Source organism: Acanthisitta chloris, unplaced genomic scaffold (assembly GCF_000695815.1).
Source record: "Acanthisitta chloris isolate BGI_N310 unplaced genomic scaffold, ASM69581v1 scaffold2521, whole genome shotgun sequence".
Classification (NCBI taxonomy): domain Eukaryota; kingdom Metazoa; phylum Chordata; class Aves; order Passeriformes; family Acanthisittidae; genus Acanthisitta; species Acanthisitta chloris.
In genome coordinates, this window is record NW_008656309.1 from 31,572 (window position 1) to 49,956 (window position 18,385).

Sequence of the window (18,385 nt, forward strand, 5' to 3'; positions counted from 1 at the left end):
TGTTTATGTTTGCTTTCAGAAATGTGCTATTTGCAATAATGTGTTATCCTGCTTTTAAAACTTCTGTAAGTTCAGTGTCCTAAGTAAAGCATTTTACTCTTTCTTCTTCCTGAAATTATAGTCTCCAATTCCTTTTTCCAGTTAGTTACCCAAACCCCACCTTTTCTTTACTGTCCTTCTAATTATCATCACATTGTGTTTCAGCTAAAATCCATTATTGCTTTTTGTAGTATTTTCTAGGGAGCTACTGAAAATAATAATGTGTTTCAATTTTAATAAGAAAACTATTTCCATAGCATTTGAAGAATTTAGGGCTGCCATTTCAAGGGATAATCAAGTACTAGTAATGCAGGCAAATGACTTAAAAAGCAAGAATTGTGTTTTCAAATGTGCCTGAATGATGTGTGTCTGGCATACATGTCCTCATTCTTGCAATATTTTAAAAAATGAAATCAAGCGCCTTATTTGCCTACTAATGAACTTGTTGGATGCTGAGTTCTTAATTGCAAGATCAGATTTTAATTTCTGTTCTTTAAGTGTGGGAATTGCACATATTTGGTGCTTTCACACAGTTGAGTCATTTAACATTCTTGTAGCTTCCTAGACTTATTCCTTTGAATAAGTTTTCTTTGAGTAGCTGAGGTGTGGAAGGCAACCAAAAACTCAGTAAGCCGTAGCTCCCAAACAGCAGAAGGATTTTATATGACTCCCTCTCTTGATATGTACTTTTGTTCTATTTTTATTTCCCAAGATGATAACATAGTTATTTGTTAGGTCTCCTTCTGCAGGCAGAAACACTGTCTGTTTTCATGAAGGAGCACTCTATCTCCATAATCCGTGTCACATCAAGGAAATCTTTGTCTTGCACTGTATGAGCTTTGTGTTTCTTTGCCTCTTCAGACTGTGTTAAGAATTCTTTGGAGGACAAAAACATGCAGCTCTTAATGCTATTTATCCCCATTATGTTCAACAGGGCCATATTCCACAGCACAGAGAATATGATGCTTGTAGTTCAGTGCCTTAGTATTTGTAGTCCCAAGCAGAGTTCTGTAATCACTCAGGCCGGTTAAAAACAGTGCAGGAACAGAAGTGGGGTAACCACATGTCATTGACCAAAACATGTGATTTTTCTGTCTGACTACTGAATAGCCTAGAAAGGTAGGTTGTTCCCTAAACTGCAAGAGAGGTTTAGTGAGGAGGCAGGGGAGAAATGTGTAACTGACTCCAAAATAACCTATTTGTTTAATGGATGAGAATGCAAGGGAAAAAAAAGTGCTTTTTTTTTTTTTTTAAAGTGTCCGTAGGATTAATGATTTCCTGCTCTTCAATTTGATGCTTCTGGTTGTGGATTATCTCTGATAATTTTAAAAAAATATGTAAATTCCATGTTCTGAGACCATGTTAATTACTAAGAGGGAAATTTTTATGTTAGACCTGTGAAGAAAGTGTGTTTATGACCTGTTAGTCGCCAAGTGATACTAAAAGCAAAGGAAACTTGTTAGACAGCACTGGGAGAAGGAGTTGTTTGTACATTATTGAGCCCATTCCTGTGTCCCTTCTGTTTTCATTACATTTATGCATTTCAGTAGTGGCTTCATTGAAAGTAAGAAAGGGAACTACATTATGGAAAACCAGATCCAGTTCTGGATCAAGGTTAAGTGCGTCTGGATTAATCAAGTAAATTGTGGTTACTTACCGTGTGTTGTATATGTTTTAAGTCAGATCTGACTTTCCAGTAAGCTGTTCAAATGCCCATCTTTTTTTAGGAATATCATATTGTTTTCTCATATGTAGTTTTTAATCCCCATATTGAAAATACTTCCCACCTGTATAGTTATTACTCTTATTCATGTTTGAGATTTTACATTTTCTGCCTTTGATGTTTGTCATGGTTTAACCCCAGCCAGCAACCAAACACCATGCAGCCGCTTGCCCGCTTCCCCACCAGTAGGACTGGGGAGAGATAAAGGCAGGTTAATAGAGAAAGCAAAAGGTGCATCCAAGCAAAGCAAAACAAGGAATTAATTAACAGCTTCCCATGGGCAGGAGGTGTTCAGCCATCTCCAGGAGAGCAGGGCCCCATCATGTGCAATGGTTACTTGGGAAGGCAAACACCACCACTCCAAACGTCCTTCTTCTTCCTCCCACTTTATATACTGAGCATGATGGCATATGGTATGGAATATCCCTTTGGCCAGTTTGGGTCACCTGTCCCAGCTGTGTCTTCTCCCAGTTTCCTGTGTGACCCCAACTTCCTTGCCAGTATGGCAGTATGGGAAGCAAAAAAGGCCTCGGCTCTGTGTCAGCACTTCTCAGCAATAACAAAAACATCTCTGCATTATCAGCCTTGTGCCCTGCACAAATTCTAAGCACATCCCCACACTAGCCACAGCCCAAACCAGCGTGATGTTGCAATTACCTGTAATGATGTGTGTGCATGTTGCCCTCTAATGGATAGCAGCAGTTTATGAAGCAGATGGGCAATGTTCAGGTGTAGTGTGGCAGATCTGTGTGCCAAAAAGAGTTCAGTGGTGGCAGGATTGTGCCCTCATATCTAAGATTATGACCATAATGCTTTTAGAACTCTTATTTGCTTGCCTTTGCTGAAACTGAAGAAAATTCTGTGTTCAAGTTATCAGGACTAACTCCCTTGAATAACTCAAATTTGTTTGTAAACAAATTTAGTTGATTTTATAGAGGTCTGATGTGGGAACTTATGAAAAAATGTTTCATCTTGGCCTTCGAAAAGCATAATTAATCAAGGGCAGGGAGAAAAGAAATTATTAAAATACTACCTTTTATTCCTCTGAAATTAAAGAAGGTATGGACAACCTTGACCATTTGGGATTTTTCAGTGGAATTATGGTTTTCACTTCATAACAACATAAAATTATGCCATTTATTCAATTCTTCATTACAATGCCAATTTGCATATATCAAGATCCGGTTCTGTTCGTGCTAAGTAATTAAAGAAGAAAGATCTTGGCCTAGCAATGCTAGTAAGGCAGACATAAACCCACTGTACATGTCGCTTGTGTGTTTGTCTCTTGCTTAGCATGTTTTTACACAACGTGGTCTCTGTTGATATGGAGGCTGACAGCAAAGAAGTCCAAATCTCAGGATCTGCTCAATAAAACAGCTTGCAAAAGGTGTTTTTACCTTGTCCAGGACTTCAGACTAGATTTTGAGTGTACATTAAGTAGTCCTCAGTTAGATGCCACCAAAACATGGCCCTGCCTTGTTTTGTTGCACTTCACTTCTTTATGATAAGATGACAAAGAAATGCTGAGTTGCCAGAGAAATTTTGCCTTTCCTCTTGTAGATTTAGCTTTTTGTATGTTAAAGCTCTGAATTGAGACAGGGCAAGGTGGGTGATAGTAAAGGGAGATCCTGAGGCAGTTGAGTCATGTCACAAATCCTGATGGCATCAAGTGTCACCATAATACCTAGGTGTGTCTTTAGTTAATCAGTGACTCCCTTTGGCTTTTAAAGAAAAACAAAAATTTTCTTCGATAATAGAAACTTAGTGTTGTAAAAATGCTTACTGAGACACATGTAATACCTGTTTCTAAGAGTATGGTACCCGTAGAATTAGAGTAAACCAGTGTTGTGTAACAACTATTACACACTACCACTATGCACAAGTATGTTAAATGGTGATATAAAACTCATGTTCAATTTTGTGGGCAGTGGAGTAGAAAGTCTGTTACACTTGGACCCACTGTTTTAATTAAGTCATTTACTCTTTTTAAATAAGTTATGCATCAAATGTTTAATGACTTCCAATGAACAAGAAAACAGCGATCATGAGGAATACCTTTGTTATTCATGGATGTAGTCATGTCCCCTGTATAGAACTCCAAAGCTGCTTTCACAGTGTATGTTGGAAAAGTTCACACAGCTGTGTGGTACTAAAAATTACAGTTTTGTTGGTAAAGTATATTCAGAAATTGTTCTCCACATGGTAGCAAAGGTGGCCTGGGTATACTCATTTGTCTGTTTCTGAAGAGCTTCATACCCTGTTTGTCCTATAAGCCTGATACACACATGTTTCAGAGCACAGCTGTCTTTCACCTCCTCTGTATTCCAGCATCTAATACGGAGGCCTCCATAACCATGTCCTGTTAGAGCACTGGAACAAAAGTAGATGTCAGTAGAGTCAAGGTCCCATGTTTTCTGTAACTTAAATTCATTCAATATGCTCAGGAAACTGGAAAACTAGACTGTATTTGGAACAACTCTTGTAGTAATCTCAAGTTGCCTGGGAAAATAAGATACTTTATAGCAAATCGTTCAGCTTAAGTGTAGAACAGAAGGAAGACAGTCCTTCTGTTTTACGATAAAGTTGCACATACACATGCAGAACAATGTGTCAAAGCTCTTCAGCAATTCGTGCAAAGCAAAGTGTCCTAATGACTGACCCTTGTTTCCTCTATGTGCTCTTGCACATACAAAAACTATGTCTTGTACTTATATTAATGATAAGGGAGTATCAGCCCTTCCCTACTGTGTACGTGCTGTGTAACCTGTCATGCTTGGCCTCTGGCTTTCACTCTGGAAAGGTGCAAAGTTCCTTGAAGTCCTCCCCATATCTGCCAGCCCCATGTGAATGTGGTGAATGTGTCTCAGGTGTATGGGGAGTGAGTTGTGTTGACTGTTTTTATGTAAAAGAAACTTTGATTGAAAAATTAGAAGTGTTTAGCTGAAAATTCCTTCTTGGAAAAAAGCCCCAAAAACCCAACTCTGGCCAGATCAAGTTTCTGGTTAGCAATTTGCTTCATATCCTCTTAAACTTACTCTCAATCTGAAAAAAAAAAAAAAACACCACACTTTAAATTTTGCATATACAGTGGAAGCAGAGAAAAAGCATCCTGTGGCTTACATCCAGGAGAACAGAAGGAAAGTCAGTTTATTTCTTACGATACTATATTTTAATGACTATTTTTTTCTATTCTTCTTTAGATATCTGCTCTTGTACATATACAGTGGCCAATAAATCCATTAATGTATAACCACATAGTGACTGATGCATGATTAGATTGTTCAAGCTTCATTTTTAATGTTCTTACTGTGTAGCGAGAACTCCAACTAGAGGCGGTTCCATACTTTTATTTATTGACTGTGTAAGTTTAATGTCTAAGATAGTCTTGAAGTAGTAATACACACAGAAGCTATGGAAGCCTTTAATTTATTTTTTCAGACAAATTTTTATATTAGTGTTGACTCACAGCCCAGTTAGGCCCTCAGAGAGTCTTGTACTCTTCTAATGCAGGAGAGTCCTTGCCCCAAAATAGTTGCATTGAGTTAAAATCTGTTTGTTGAGTTTCATTGTAATAGTGAGTATGAAAATGAAATTGAGCTGCAATAATATCGCAGCAGATTACCTAAATCCTCTGCTTGTATTGAATTATTTATTTTTATGAATGGAGTTAGCAAAATTCTGGGTATGATTAGCTCATCACAAAGGTGAAAGGTGAAATCTTGAGGAAAACATTGATTCTTCAGTGCTTTTTATAACTAATATTTACTGCTCAATGAGGCCCTTACAGAATTGTCTTTAAATGACCATTTATATCTCTTATACAGTTCTCTGGAGCTTTTGGGGGAAGATTGTCAGAATTAGAATTGTATTTTCAGTCCTCTCTAGCTATTTTCCTTCATCAGGTTACCTGGGATATTAACAATATAATTTTTCTGGTGTTTTTATTCTTATTACTACAGATCTATTCCAGTCGAGAACTTGAAGAAACGTTGAATAAAATCAGGGAAATTCTCTCTGATGACAAACACGATTGGGATCAGCGAACTAATGCGGTAAACTTTTTATCTGGTTTCAGGTATGGGCGGGTGCATTTCATAAAGCACAGGCAGCTAGATATTTTAAAATGGGTTGTTTTTGTTTCTTCAAGTGGCTACAGTCCAGGTAGTTGAAGAAATTTTCATTTTAATTCTTAAACCTTGAATTTCTGTATGCCAAGTAAGTTTGATTATTTTTATAAGGCTGAAATGTTGTCATGTAAGTGGAAGCTTTTCTGAAAGCCATCATATATGTTTCAGTTTGGCATTTATGAAATTAAATTAAAATTACATATTCTGTAGGTTAACTGCTAGTGTTAGTACCTCTTATGGGGAACTTTCACTTCCAGGATTAAAATGTTTGTGTGTATTCACATTTATATTTTTGATCAGGTTTATGGCACCTTAGTGTTTAGAAACAGGTGTGTGAACAGAATTATGTCCTTGTGTATTTGTAGATTGTGTTCTGAGATTTTTTTAGCTCTAGAGATAAGAAATAGAACTTTTACAGTTTTTGAAATTACTGCCATGTATTTCAAGGTGATACTTTAAAGACATGCCTACATACATTTTTGCAATGAAGCTATTACTTGTTTTGTTTTAAAATGATATTGCTAGCATCCTAAAATAAATGCCTTAATTTATTTTAGCTGAAGAAAGTTCGGTCGTTGCTTGTTGCTGGAGCTGCACAGTACGATGGATTTTTCCAGCATTTACGGTTGTTGGATGGTGCTTTCAAGCTGTCGGCCAAGGATCTGCGATCCCAGGTGGTTAGAGAAGCATGCATTACTGTAGCGTAAGTACAGCTCACCTGCATTTGTGTACCTTGCTGCATGTCAGTAGGAATTTGACTTAGAGATGCTTTGTCAGTGTTGCAGGGTCTTGTTGGTCTGCTGTACACTGTGACTGATAAAGAGTCAAGACAGCATCTGAAGCCATAAAGAAAAAGAAATGCTTAAAGGATTTTTTTCTCCTAGGTGATATACTGTAACAGGTTCTATGTCAGTAACAAATTAAGTGTGATTGCACGGAGTACTTAGTGCAAGTTAATACAAACTGCTGCGAGTAATATTGGGGGCTAGTCTTAGGACCACTTATGCTTGGGTGATTGGCACTGTACTTTACTGGGACTACATGTGATTGCAAAATGAATCCATGTAGTGATTTGAACACTGTGCTTTTTGGAGAGGTAATGTCTTTCATAGAATCATAGAATGGTTTGAGTCGGAAGGGACCGTGGAGATGATCTAGTCCCAATCCCCCTACCATGGACAGGGACGCCTCCCACTAGACCAGGCTGCTCAAAGCCCTCATCTAGCCTGGCTTTGAACATTTCCAGGGTTGTGGCATCCACATCATCTCTGGACAAGAGTTGTCCATGATAATTTTAGAAGACATGGCTAAACTGAAGTAAGATCTTCACCCTTATCATTTTAGAGACTTTCATTAAATTCAAGAGTGGGAGAAAAAGCCAAAGCAGTCTTTTCTACTTCTGTGTTTTCTGTGATGTTTTTCCCTGTGGAAAGATGTTAATGTAACCACTGATTTTCAGTGGCTATCCAAAACAGATACACCAAAGTTCATCCTTGCTGTTCTGGTCTCCTGATTGAACAGACCGAGGGCATATGTTGGAGCATTCAACTGTCCTTGCCAGGGAAATTGGTTTTGAGAAAACAATAGTAACCTTTCAGAATGTGAAGTCAGAAGTAGGGTAACAGTATTGTTCTCATCTGGGCCTAAAAGCCTGGAATTTTACTCGATCCCTAAAACTTTGATATATTTGATATGTCATTTGCTGCTAGCTGCAAGTTCTTTTTATGTAGTCTCTCTGCACAAAAGAAGCATTTGTTGTCACCAATGGACAGTTCTGTGTGTTTGTATATTTGTTAAAATTGAAAACTTAACCTGGACTAGACAAGGGAGTAAAATTTTATGGTTGGCAAATTGTGATGAATTCAGTATTTTTGCCTGCATTCAAAGGGAAAAAAGTCGCAATAATTTATGTAAAATTTTAGTTTAGTATGTCTTAAAGTGTGTTAAGAAGCAGAAATACAGTGATATTTCATGTGGACATGAGAATATAGGTTTGGTTTTCATTATCAAATAAAGTAATTAATGTTCTGCTTCTTAACGTGTCTGCTAAGTAACAAAAATGTTCCACAAATTGTGCATTGCTAATGAGGCAAGGATGTGGAACTCATGACATTAAGAAATTCTGCTGTTTGGAAAGATGAGTTGTCAAAATCCACAGTGAACTTTGTTATTTTGAGACTAAGAAAATAATTTTTGTTAACAAGTTGTATTTCTTTTCCCTAAACAGCCACCTTTCAACTGTTCTGGGAAACAAGTTTGATCATGGCGCTGAAGCTATTGTGCCTACTCTTTTTAACCTGGTTCCCAACAGCGCCAAAGTGATGGCAACGTCGGGGTGTGCGGCCATTAGATTCATTATTCGGGTAGGTGTTCCTCTCTCACTTTGCTTGCTAGGAATATTCAGGTAGTGGCTCTTGGCAGAGATAAAAGTTCTGAAATACAGGTTTATAAATAATTTTTTAATGAGAAAATTAAAAAGAGAGTTGTAGGAGAACAGTACCATTTGCAGTAGTTGTAGTTGAACTCAGGCATGTAACAAACTAACCCTGTCTTGTTCACAGGAGCCAAATCAAGCACCAAAAAAGCAGCATGAAATAAAAATTCACTAGTTATATTAAACTGGTTTTCTTGGTTCAGTTCAGTTGAAGACGAATCTACACATCAGCCTAAGTTGACCTGATTTTGTTTGCACTTCCATTCTTCTTACTTGTAATTTAACATACTGAAATGGAAGCATAAAAGTGAGAAAATCCTGTCCATAGTGTTAAAATCCCCAACCAAGAAGTGGCTTATGCAAGATGTTATGTCAGAACATTTGGGTTTTATTGAAAAAAGAAATAAATATCAGGGTCAAACAAAAGTACACCTCCACACCCCTTTGGATTTCATCCTTTGGACTAAGTGAGTGTTGGTCAGAGTGTGTGGGATCAGTTGAATATTTGAGCACAAGATATTGCAGTCTTTGGAGTCAACGTTTTGCTCAAAAACTGCTACCAGAATCCAGTGACAGCTAGTTCAGGTTCTGGTGCTTTAGTGGGTAATTGGTGTAAGAGTGTGTCTGCATAAAAAGAGTGAGGCGGTATTACAGCAGTGATCTTGGAGAGCTCCATCTCATCTTTGTGCTAATACTGGCTTTCGTATTTCTTCTCCACAGAGTTCTTACACTGTAGTCTGCTTTCTCCTTCTTGACTCTTAGTAAATCAGGAAACCAGTTTTAAAAAAGGAGGGGGGGAAGAAGAAGGATCATGGAGAGATGGCATGGTGGCAGAAAATCCTTTCCAGAGGGAGATGGGACTCAGATTAGGCAATTGAGCTGCAAGGTGGTTTGGGAGGAAGCTTGTATCATTGCAGTTTCAAAGGAGTAACTAATGAAATGTGCAAACTTACAGCTGAATGCAAGCAAGCCTGAGGCTTTGATTCCTTTGCAAAACACTTTAGAAATTACAATGTCAATAGCTCCAAAGACTTGGGACATAGAGGTTTCTTCATCTGTAAAAACATTTTATTTTTACCCCTGATACTGCTTATTGTCCCTGTCTAGCAGTCATGTGCCACTTTTCAATCTGAAAACTATGGAAAACACAAACAAAACCTCTAAAACCCTGTTTGAAAGTATATCAGTACAAATAAATGCAACTGTTAGGTTCTTCCAGACATTTTGATTAATTCCTTCCTACCTCTGAATTTGGCAGTACTATATGAGCTGGTAATTATCTCTGCTTTTTTTTCATTGATTTGTGTGTTTATATCCTGCAGCAATAAACTAAGGAGAAAGTAGGATACATGAGATAGTAAGAATTCTTCATACATGCTTTTTAAGCTGTTTGTTATTTTTAATTAGCTTACAGTTTCACACTGTATTGGGGACTGTTTTAGAAATTACCTTAGGTATTTAATCAAGAGAGGAATAAAGAAATTAATTGGAAGTTGATTTGTTGAACCACTTTACTCTTACTTGGAATTAAAATGTTAATATTTTGTGTCTACAGTTAGTTAAGACATGATGAAGTAAGGCTGCTTTAGTTCAGAATTGAAGAATTGCATTTGGATTTAATGCAGTTTATCTTACCTGCCTTAAATAGTAGTTCAAAAGTTTTCTTTTCTCATTGGGATGTTAGGTGTCTCCATATGGGTTATATACATAAGCTTGCTTATGTTACATGTCGCTGCCTTTATTACTTCAGTTACATATTTTGCATTAAAAGGAGTTTGGTCTTTGTAGCACTAATCATATTGATCCCTAAAAGAATGACCATAGTTTCAGATTTATTGATTTACTTTTTGCTTCCTAACTCTGATTTTTAAGACTGCTACATCTATTACTTTTTTTTTTTCTGCGGCAAAACTAAAATAACATCAGCTTCCAGCTCTGTTCAGGAGACAGCTACATTTGAACCTTCATATATTACATCTGACGGCTGAGTGTTGCATATCATGATGTGATTGTTGATGGCACTGGAAGTGACTTTTGCTTGACCTTCTGGGAAAAAATAGCTTTAATCAATTGACATGCTAGCAGCAGTCTCTTATTTTGATAGTATTCTACGTTTAGTTTGGCTAAGCATTTTAAATGGTTACAATTTTTATTATGTTGCTAATTCTATTTTGACTTAATTAGTACAGTAAAAATTCAGAATTCAGGAGTGCTTTTGTCATTAACTGCTTTTTCTTTTTTTGTTGTTAGCATACTCACGTGCCACGACTCATACCATTGATAACAAGCAACTGTACCTCAAAATCAGTTGCAGTTAGAAGGTGAGTACATTAGAAATAGAAAATTATAAAAGTTGTCACTTTTTACAATGTGATTATCATATGTTGAAGAGATTTGAAGATTTGTGCCCATTAGCTCTGAATACACAAAGTTGTTATCCAGTAAACAACAGAAATTAGTTTCAGCAAAGTGACATTGGATGACATTGAGCAACGGTACTTTCTGCCATGCTGGGTGAAGTGTGTCCTGCAGAATTTATTCTGATGTAAAATGTTCCTAACACTAGTTGGAAAAATTACCTTCTGATTTAAAAACAGAAGAAAAAAAACCAGTGATATAGAGAGACATTGGGAGAGCATGGAACAGACAAGTGTCTTTGCCAAGAACCAGCCTGAGCCTGAGTTACTGTTTGGACCAGGCCTGACAGGCCTAGTGAGATCAGCTCTTGTCAGGCACTGTAGTGTACTGCGTGCAGTGTGTGCCACCACCTTGCTCTTCTGATGCCAGGAGGACTTCGTAGCTTGTGTGCAATGCAGTTTGAATGGTTGGAGCTAGGCTGTGTGATACTGTGTCCAGAGTGGTGAATCAACCATGCTGGGGACTGTGGGATTGAGACAGTGGCTGCTGCCTTAGACAGGACATGGTGGATCAGTGTGTTGTTGTGTTTAACACACATCTTCAGCAGGTAGCTTTTTCCAAGGGCATGAACACTTGGATTGGCTCTTGAGAAAATTAATTGGTCTTTGACAGTGTCTTTTTCTGCACAGAATCTCACAAAAGCAGTTAATGCTGTTTCTGGACCCACAGTAGCCCTGAAAGTGATGGAGCTATGCATCTGCAAGAAACAGTTTGACCTTCTTGAACTATTTGTTTCAGGTCTAAGAAGCCTTTGTGTCCAAAGCAGGTTTTATCTCAACCCAGACCTGTCGTAACTTTGGTTTGATTGCAGAGCATTCCCAGGGATTCTATGCTTCTGCTTGCCATGGCTGTAGGTGGCTTTGGTACTGCGGTTGACAATCCAGTGAGCATCAGTGAAGGCATTGTTTCCATTCTGCTTTCATTCCTGTGGAAAAAACAAAACACTTGATTGGTTGTAATAGTGTAAAGCCTTTCAGGGTTTCTTGTCATGCCTTACTGGTGTCCAAAGGATTTGGACAAAATGAAAATGAAATCCGGCCCTCCAAAACAGGTCAAACATGCAACATAACCAGAAGAAGCCATAGTTCAAGGCAATCGAGTCCCCTACCTGTTCGAAAACTTGCTGCCTACACCTCCCTAATCTTTGTCAGTTTGATTTTTTTTTTTGTCTGCATCTAGCTTCTGACATAGTTTAAAGTATGCATTTTGCTAATGGTTGTTTGCTAAATTGTCAGGGTTTCCAAATGAATAATGGATATGGTTACATAACTTCATTTGTATAGTTCTGCAAATCTTTCAGAGTGCTTTCTACATGTAGATCCCTGTACTAATGTCTCATGTTTTCCTTTATGCTACATACTCAATAATGGCAGGTGAAAGGATGGGAAGAGTATTTGGGACAGAAATACACTGCCATAGAAATATTATATTGTGATTTAAAGTACTTATTTTTTTATATTAAGATTTTTTACTGTGTACAGTTTTTTCAAGTTTATTGAGCTTTGTAATTTTGGAGCTGATACAATTAATGTAGTGTATATGTTATAACATGACTTGAACAACACATGTTTTATTGAGCCACTTTTTTTTTTTTTTAAATATAAGATTAGTTAGGCTGCATGCTAGGTTTCTATAGAGATTATTTGGACTTTGCAATAAGGTGACCACTGTCCTTATTTGACAGATAAATATACTTTTATTTTATGTATTTCCCTGAGGGGGAAAGAATAAAGTTACTGTTTATTCCAGAAGCACATAAGTATTAATTATATGAGTATTAATTATAACTTCTGTATTTTTAGGCGCTCTTTTGAATTTTTAGACCTGTTGTTACAAGAGTGGCAAACACATTCATTGGAAAGGTATGTGCCAATATACTTTTTTCCCCCGAGAATAAACTGCTAATGTAATTTAGGACAGAAATTTTGTCATTGAATCCTTTAATGGGATTATGCTGTTGAGTGTTGGCCAACCTTTTTAGCATAGACAACCTTCCTAGCACAGAGGTCATGTGGCTCGTTCCAGTGCCAGGGGGTAGGAGAGCTGTATGCTGCATGTGAGCAGTGCATACTATGCTCTGTCTGAGTTTCACTAGCGTGTCCTGCGCAGCAGAGGCACAGGTAAGCATCTGTCTTTTCTCCTGGAAGGAGGAAATTTGTGTGTTTGCCATAAAAGAGGGGAAGTGGGACTCCCCTGGAGGACTTTTTCTGATAGTTTTCTGTAGTTTCTGCAGATAGATGGAAAAATAGTACATGCATTACCTCTGCAGGATGGTCAGTGTAAACACAAAGAGCAAAGAGGCTAAAGGGCATCCAGAGAAGTCTCTGAAGAGCTCATCCAGCTCCTTAGTCACATTTCAGTCACTCAGGGTGCTCCTGAGAAAGGGAGCAATGGGGAGATTACTTGATTTATGTCAGTGTGTATGTGTTTATTAAAAGAAAAATAGAACCACCACCCCACCCAAAAGAACCCAAAACAACAAACCTCCCACCCAAAAGATGTCTTGAATGAAGATCTATTTATCATCACAAATGTGGGTTGCTCTGATGGGTGCTGTGCTGTTCTTTGAGCATATATTCAGGTTTAGAACTCATATGCCTAAAGCTTTCAGAGCCAAATTTCCAGTAAGAAAAACTTACGGGTCTTAACTTTTCCTTTTTTCTCACCATTAATGTAGTAGCAAAAATAGTTTTTCCATTTCAGGAAAGTCTTAAAAATGCAGTTTTAAATAATTTTTCAAGTGTGATAGTTGGGTGTATATCTGAAAAGCAGATTGTAATTATTTTATAAGGGTGAAGCTGATCTAAACATTTGCAGAATATGCCATTTATGTCATCAGTGTGCTTAAGTTTGTTTAGTGCATATCTTAGAACTAGTATCTCAGTTGGTTTCTACTGGGAGAAATGTTAATTAAAGTGTAAACCTGCTACTTAAAATTTGGAGTAGCAAAATAGCATGAAGAATGTCTTTCTTTTAGGCATGCTGCTGTCTTGGTTGAAACCATCAAGAAGGGCATCCATGATGCTGATGCAGAAGCAAGAGTGGAGGCAAGAAAGTGAGTTTTGACTACATTTTGCTCTGAAAAATTGTGTTAGGTGGGCAATAGAAGGCTCTAATCAGAATTGAGCTGCTAACTGTGGCTGAAGAGGAGGACACGAGTTTGGTTGACAGTTGTTTTTTCTGTGCTCAGACTCCTGAATTAATACCTAGTTTCTTTTGCAAAAGACGTTCTGAAATTTGAGTCAGTCAATACTGTCATGCAGCCTTTGATGTTTCTACTGAAGTAAGAGTTACAGAGGTTAATGCTGCTGCATAATCATTCTCCTCCCTTCCCTCATTATTTGAATCTTTAAACAACTGCAGCACTGTGACTAGTCTGGAAAAGAATTCCTCTTGTTTCACTGCAGAATTGATAAGTGAATATGAGAAGCTCAGAGGATAGACTTAAGTTATTTTGGAAAGATAATTCAGTCAGTGTAGCTGGTTTCTTTCATGATTTGATGAACATTGTTGTATGTGTTACATATTTTTAGTCTGGGTTCCTTTCCCTCCCATTCATGGTTCATTCCGTAATCTTTGCTTCCTGGCTCCACAGTTTAAAGAAAATAAGGAGCAATTATATGTGGTTATTCTCTTCCTTTGCAGGGCTTATCTGGGTCTTAGAAATCACTTTCCTAGTGAAGCTGAGACTCTCTACAATTCTCTGGAGCCACCCTATCAAAGAAGCCTTCAGACCTACTTGAAGAATTCTGGCAGTATAGCATCTCTCCCTCAGTCAGACAGGTCATCCTCCAGCTCACAGGAGAGCCTCAAGTAAGAGTCACACAACTGTTTCTAAGCCAATAAGCAAATGCAAGCTGTTTCTCAAAAGCAAGTGATCCAGATTCTTGTGGTATACAGAAAAGCTGCAATTCTATTTTGTCAGTGCTAATTTTTCTTTATTAAAGAGTCTTTTATTGTTTTTTGCTGTATGACAGTATTAGCAAGGTGGAAAAATAAGGGCAGTCATTAATTGGATTTTAGTAGCTGTTCTATTCATGTACTTGTTACTTTACAGCCTCTATTAACACCAGAATATTTTCAAGATTCACACACTAATGTTCAGCATTCTGGTACAATGAATAAGTCTAGGAAAGGTATAATGGTGTTAGTCCTTTTGTATCCCTTTTCCCTGGCAAGCATGTGGAAGAGACATCAACAGAGAGATTCCTTCAGATTGGTGATTGTGGGTTTTTAACTGTTTTCACAGTACTGAGCATGTATTAGCAGTATTTTGCAGCTAAGCTAGTTACTAGAGGGTGGAGTTGCACTGCAGTCAATGGTGTGTTAAAATGCATAGACAATTTTGTGCTGAATAAATCAAAGTTTGCCTAGGTACCAATAGCAAAAGAAATCTGGGTTATTGGTAGAAATGTCATGTAGTAGTAGTAATAGTATGTGGTGATACTTTCCTTTAAATTCTGAAAAGCTTCTTCAAAGTATTTCAGCCTGTTAAGATTTCAATTCAGATGATTTGCTACCAAAGCCAGGGAACTTGTCTGCTCAGTTTTGACTTGAAAGCAAAGCAAAGATTATTTCTAGCATATTGGAACTTAATTTTTTCTCCATTTTTTTTTTCGGCTGCTGCCTTAAATACCAGAGGCTTACCTTATCTTTCCTCTGATACTTGTCATTAGAAAAAAGCATTTAAAAAATAACTGTCTGTAATTTAAGCTCTTGCTAGCACTTCATTTTCCACAAATGTTTATTCAAAGATTAAATACTCTTCTTTAAATTAATCGATATTCCCCATCTGAAAATCAAAGTGCTGTTAATGAGTTACTAGTAATCAACTGTTAAAAACTAAATTACAAGGAAATTAGAGTCTTAAAATACTCCTAAATCTGTAAGTGTTGCTTCCTATGTTGCAAGATATATTAGTGCTACAGTACAGAAAGTGAGGAATAAAATAAGAAATGAACAGAAGAGATGATGATACTGGAAATTCTTTAATTTTTAATTGATTTTTTAACTAATTTTGCATTCAGATGGATGGTATTTTCACCGTGGTCCCCAAAATCGTATTTCTGGCATTTAATATAGATGCTGAATCTTCTTGTATTGACTAACTTAGGAAATATAGGTATAGTTTTCCTAAAAGTCATATCCTCTATGGTTTTTGATCCTCTGAACTTACAGCTCTCACAGGTCCAAATGGGTCCAATGGGTCCAAAATGGTTTTAAAGAGGATGGTGGCATGGGAGAAATGTGGTGACTTGTGCCTACCTATATCAAATTGCCTAACTAAAACATGAATTGCAATAGATTGTGACAGTTGTCTGGGACCTCTGTTTGGAGCAAGTTGTAAGATGAGGATGCACTCAGGAGCTCTGCCTTGGCCTCCTCAACTTAGTTGCAGCAAAATAGCTTCAAGACACTGGTTTGTAGTGCCAGAAAAGCAGGTTTATTCATATTGCAATATGCAATGATGCAAATATATCATCTTCTGTGAGGAGCTAGGTAATGGTGGTGACCTCTGTATTGTTGTTGAGCAGCTGAACTAACAACTGGGATAAATGCACAGTATGAGGCATGTCTTTTTTTCTCTGCTTTTAGGTTTAAAATTAGAGGGGGATTATTTTTACTGAAGCTGAGCCTCTGACTCAGTTTGTAATTTGAGTATTGATGAAATATTAAGTATTTCAACAAACCTTCCCCATCAGCTGTTCAGCCACTGAATAAACTATCATGCTTTCTTGTGCTAGTCTTTCACTTTTCCCTGGTCCCTCCAACTGCCTTTTACGCTTCTGAACCAGGCTGAAGGATGAGGTTACAGTTAAACTTGTAGACAGAAAGATTTTGTTTCCACAACTACTTGTTTTTGTGGTAAAAAGGAAATGGAGAGAAAACAGAGAGGAAAAGACATGGGTTTTTTTCCTTTTACAAGTTGTGGGAGCCTCTACCATTCGAACAGGGTATTGCAGTCTGCTTGCTTGGAAGTTACAGCATTTTGCTTTTTTATCCATAACTCAGTTCTTGAGACATGTAGGACTGTAGGAGGATTATGAGTTGTATGCCTGTTTTCCGTGTTACTGCAGACACCACTTTACATAATTTGTTCCATAAATCAAGCTTTTTTGGGTAGTTTTTGCTATTTTTGTTTGATGGCTGGTTTATGAGTTTAACCCTGTGGTTAAAACCTTGTAGTGTCCACCTTAAATGTTTCTGTGACCAAGTATGGAATGCCTGAACTTTGTTAATAAGGTGTACCTGTTGTTAACCAAAAGATTAGTGCTTTGTAATGAAGGTGTGATTTTATAAAATACAAAAGATAATTTTGTTTTTCTTATCATTGTGTTTAAAGTATTTGTCTAAAATATGCTCTGAAGGTTGAAGGGAAGGAAAGAACAGAAGAGTATTTTTATCTCTCTTTTATTGTTGACTTTTGGATCTGATAGATGAGTCTTACTTATTGAGTTTATTGACTTCTTTCAGTCGACCTCTGTCTTCTAAATGGTCTGCAGCCAGCCCAGGAAGTTTTGCAGGCAGAGGTAAGGTGCTAGCAATATAGTGCAGTGCACAGTAATTGTTCTTCATGGTCTTTGAATTAAAAGTTCTAAATGCAGCTTAAAATTTTACTGCCCAAGTTAAATAATGGCAAGTGTCATTACCAACTGTACCTCGCGCTACGGTTGCCTTGCATTTGCTTCACAGATTTATATAGTTTCAGTCATTGCAAGCATAAGACATAATTCGTGATTTAATTGATCATCCATCCTAGAATTTTGTCAAGGAACAGTCACTCTCAAAGAAACAAAACATTATTATTTGGTCTGTTCAAGATTATTAGGCTGACAGCAATTGGAAATGAAAGACTCATTGTCCCTTTCATCTGTTTCCATGTAGCTGTTGCTCTTCATTAAAAAAGGCAAACCACATATTTGTAACTTAAAGAGTTTAATTTTGAGTTTTCAGAATTTAATAACTTCGATCTCTTTTCACATAATGTCTTAGTAACACTTGCTGAGTAAATCATTGAGCTGCTTTTTACAAATGGCCTGTAATGGAGAGTGCTGTTTTCTGGGTACTGAAACTGTTAAGGGGAGACAAGTTTTGAAGACTTAAAACAGTGGTTAAAAGTAACTGAAGTGACTAGTTAAAAATCAGTAAATAATAGGAAGTTAATATGAAAATATAGATTGGACCCTAAAGCAATTCAGGGTATATGCATTCAGCTTGCCTGTGGCTTTATCTTAGCTGAAATGTGGCAATATTTTCCTCCTTCAGTATCTCAGGGGGTGCCGTTCTTTTCTTTACATTTGTGAAGCATTCAGTAATGTAATAAATCACATAAATGTTCAGAATTATGCATTTGTGCTAGGGTGAGAACACATAGTTTGTATCAAATAATGCTAAAATTTCATGCTGAACGAAGATAAATGCTACTGTAAGACAAACATACGCGTTTCATGGCAACACTAGGTCTAGTTTGCTTGTATGCTGCCATAGTAGAAAATGCTGACCTTATAATTAATTTTATTAATTATCAGCTAATTCTCGGGGATTTGTTGCTAGTTTCAGGTGGCAGCAAGAGTGTTCCGAGTCCAGGGACGCTGCAGAGGTCCCGAAGTGACATTGATGTCAACGCCGCGGCGGGCGCGAAGG

The 18,385-nt window shown here is 37.3% G+C and overlaps 1 protein-coding gene across 1 annotated transcript in view; it reads left to right on the forward strand.

Moving 5' to 3' along the window:
• CLASP2 (cytoplasmic linker associated protein 2) overlaps nt 1-18,385 on the forward strand; it is a gene marked incomplete at its 5' end in the record, with an annotated part of 86,772 nt that overhangs the window by 15,555 nt on the left and 52,832 nt on the right. Inside the window, 9 exons of the mRNA XM_009084257.1 lie at nt 5,722-5,814; nt 6,447-6,592; nt 8,117-8,252; nt 10,574-10,644; nt 12,544-12,603; nt 13,719-13,796; nt 14,387-14,554; nt 17,216-17,271; nt 18,296-18,378. Coding sequence (XP_009082505.1) covers nt 5,722-5,814; nt 6,447-6,592; nt 8,117-8,252; nt 10,574-10,644; nt 12,544-12,603; nt 13,719-13,796; nt 14,387-14,554; nt 17,216-17,271; nt 18,296-18,378 — 891 coding nt within the window. The remainder of the gene's footprint in view (nt 1-5,721; nt 5,815-6,446; nt 6,593-8,116; nt 8,253-10,573; nt 10,645-12,543; nt 12,604-13,718; nt 13,797-14,386; nt 14,555-17,215; nt 17,272-18,295; nt 18,379-18,385) is intronic.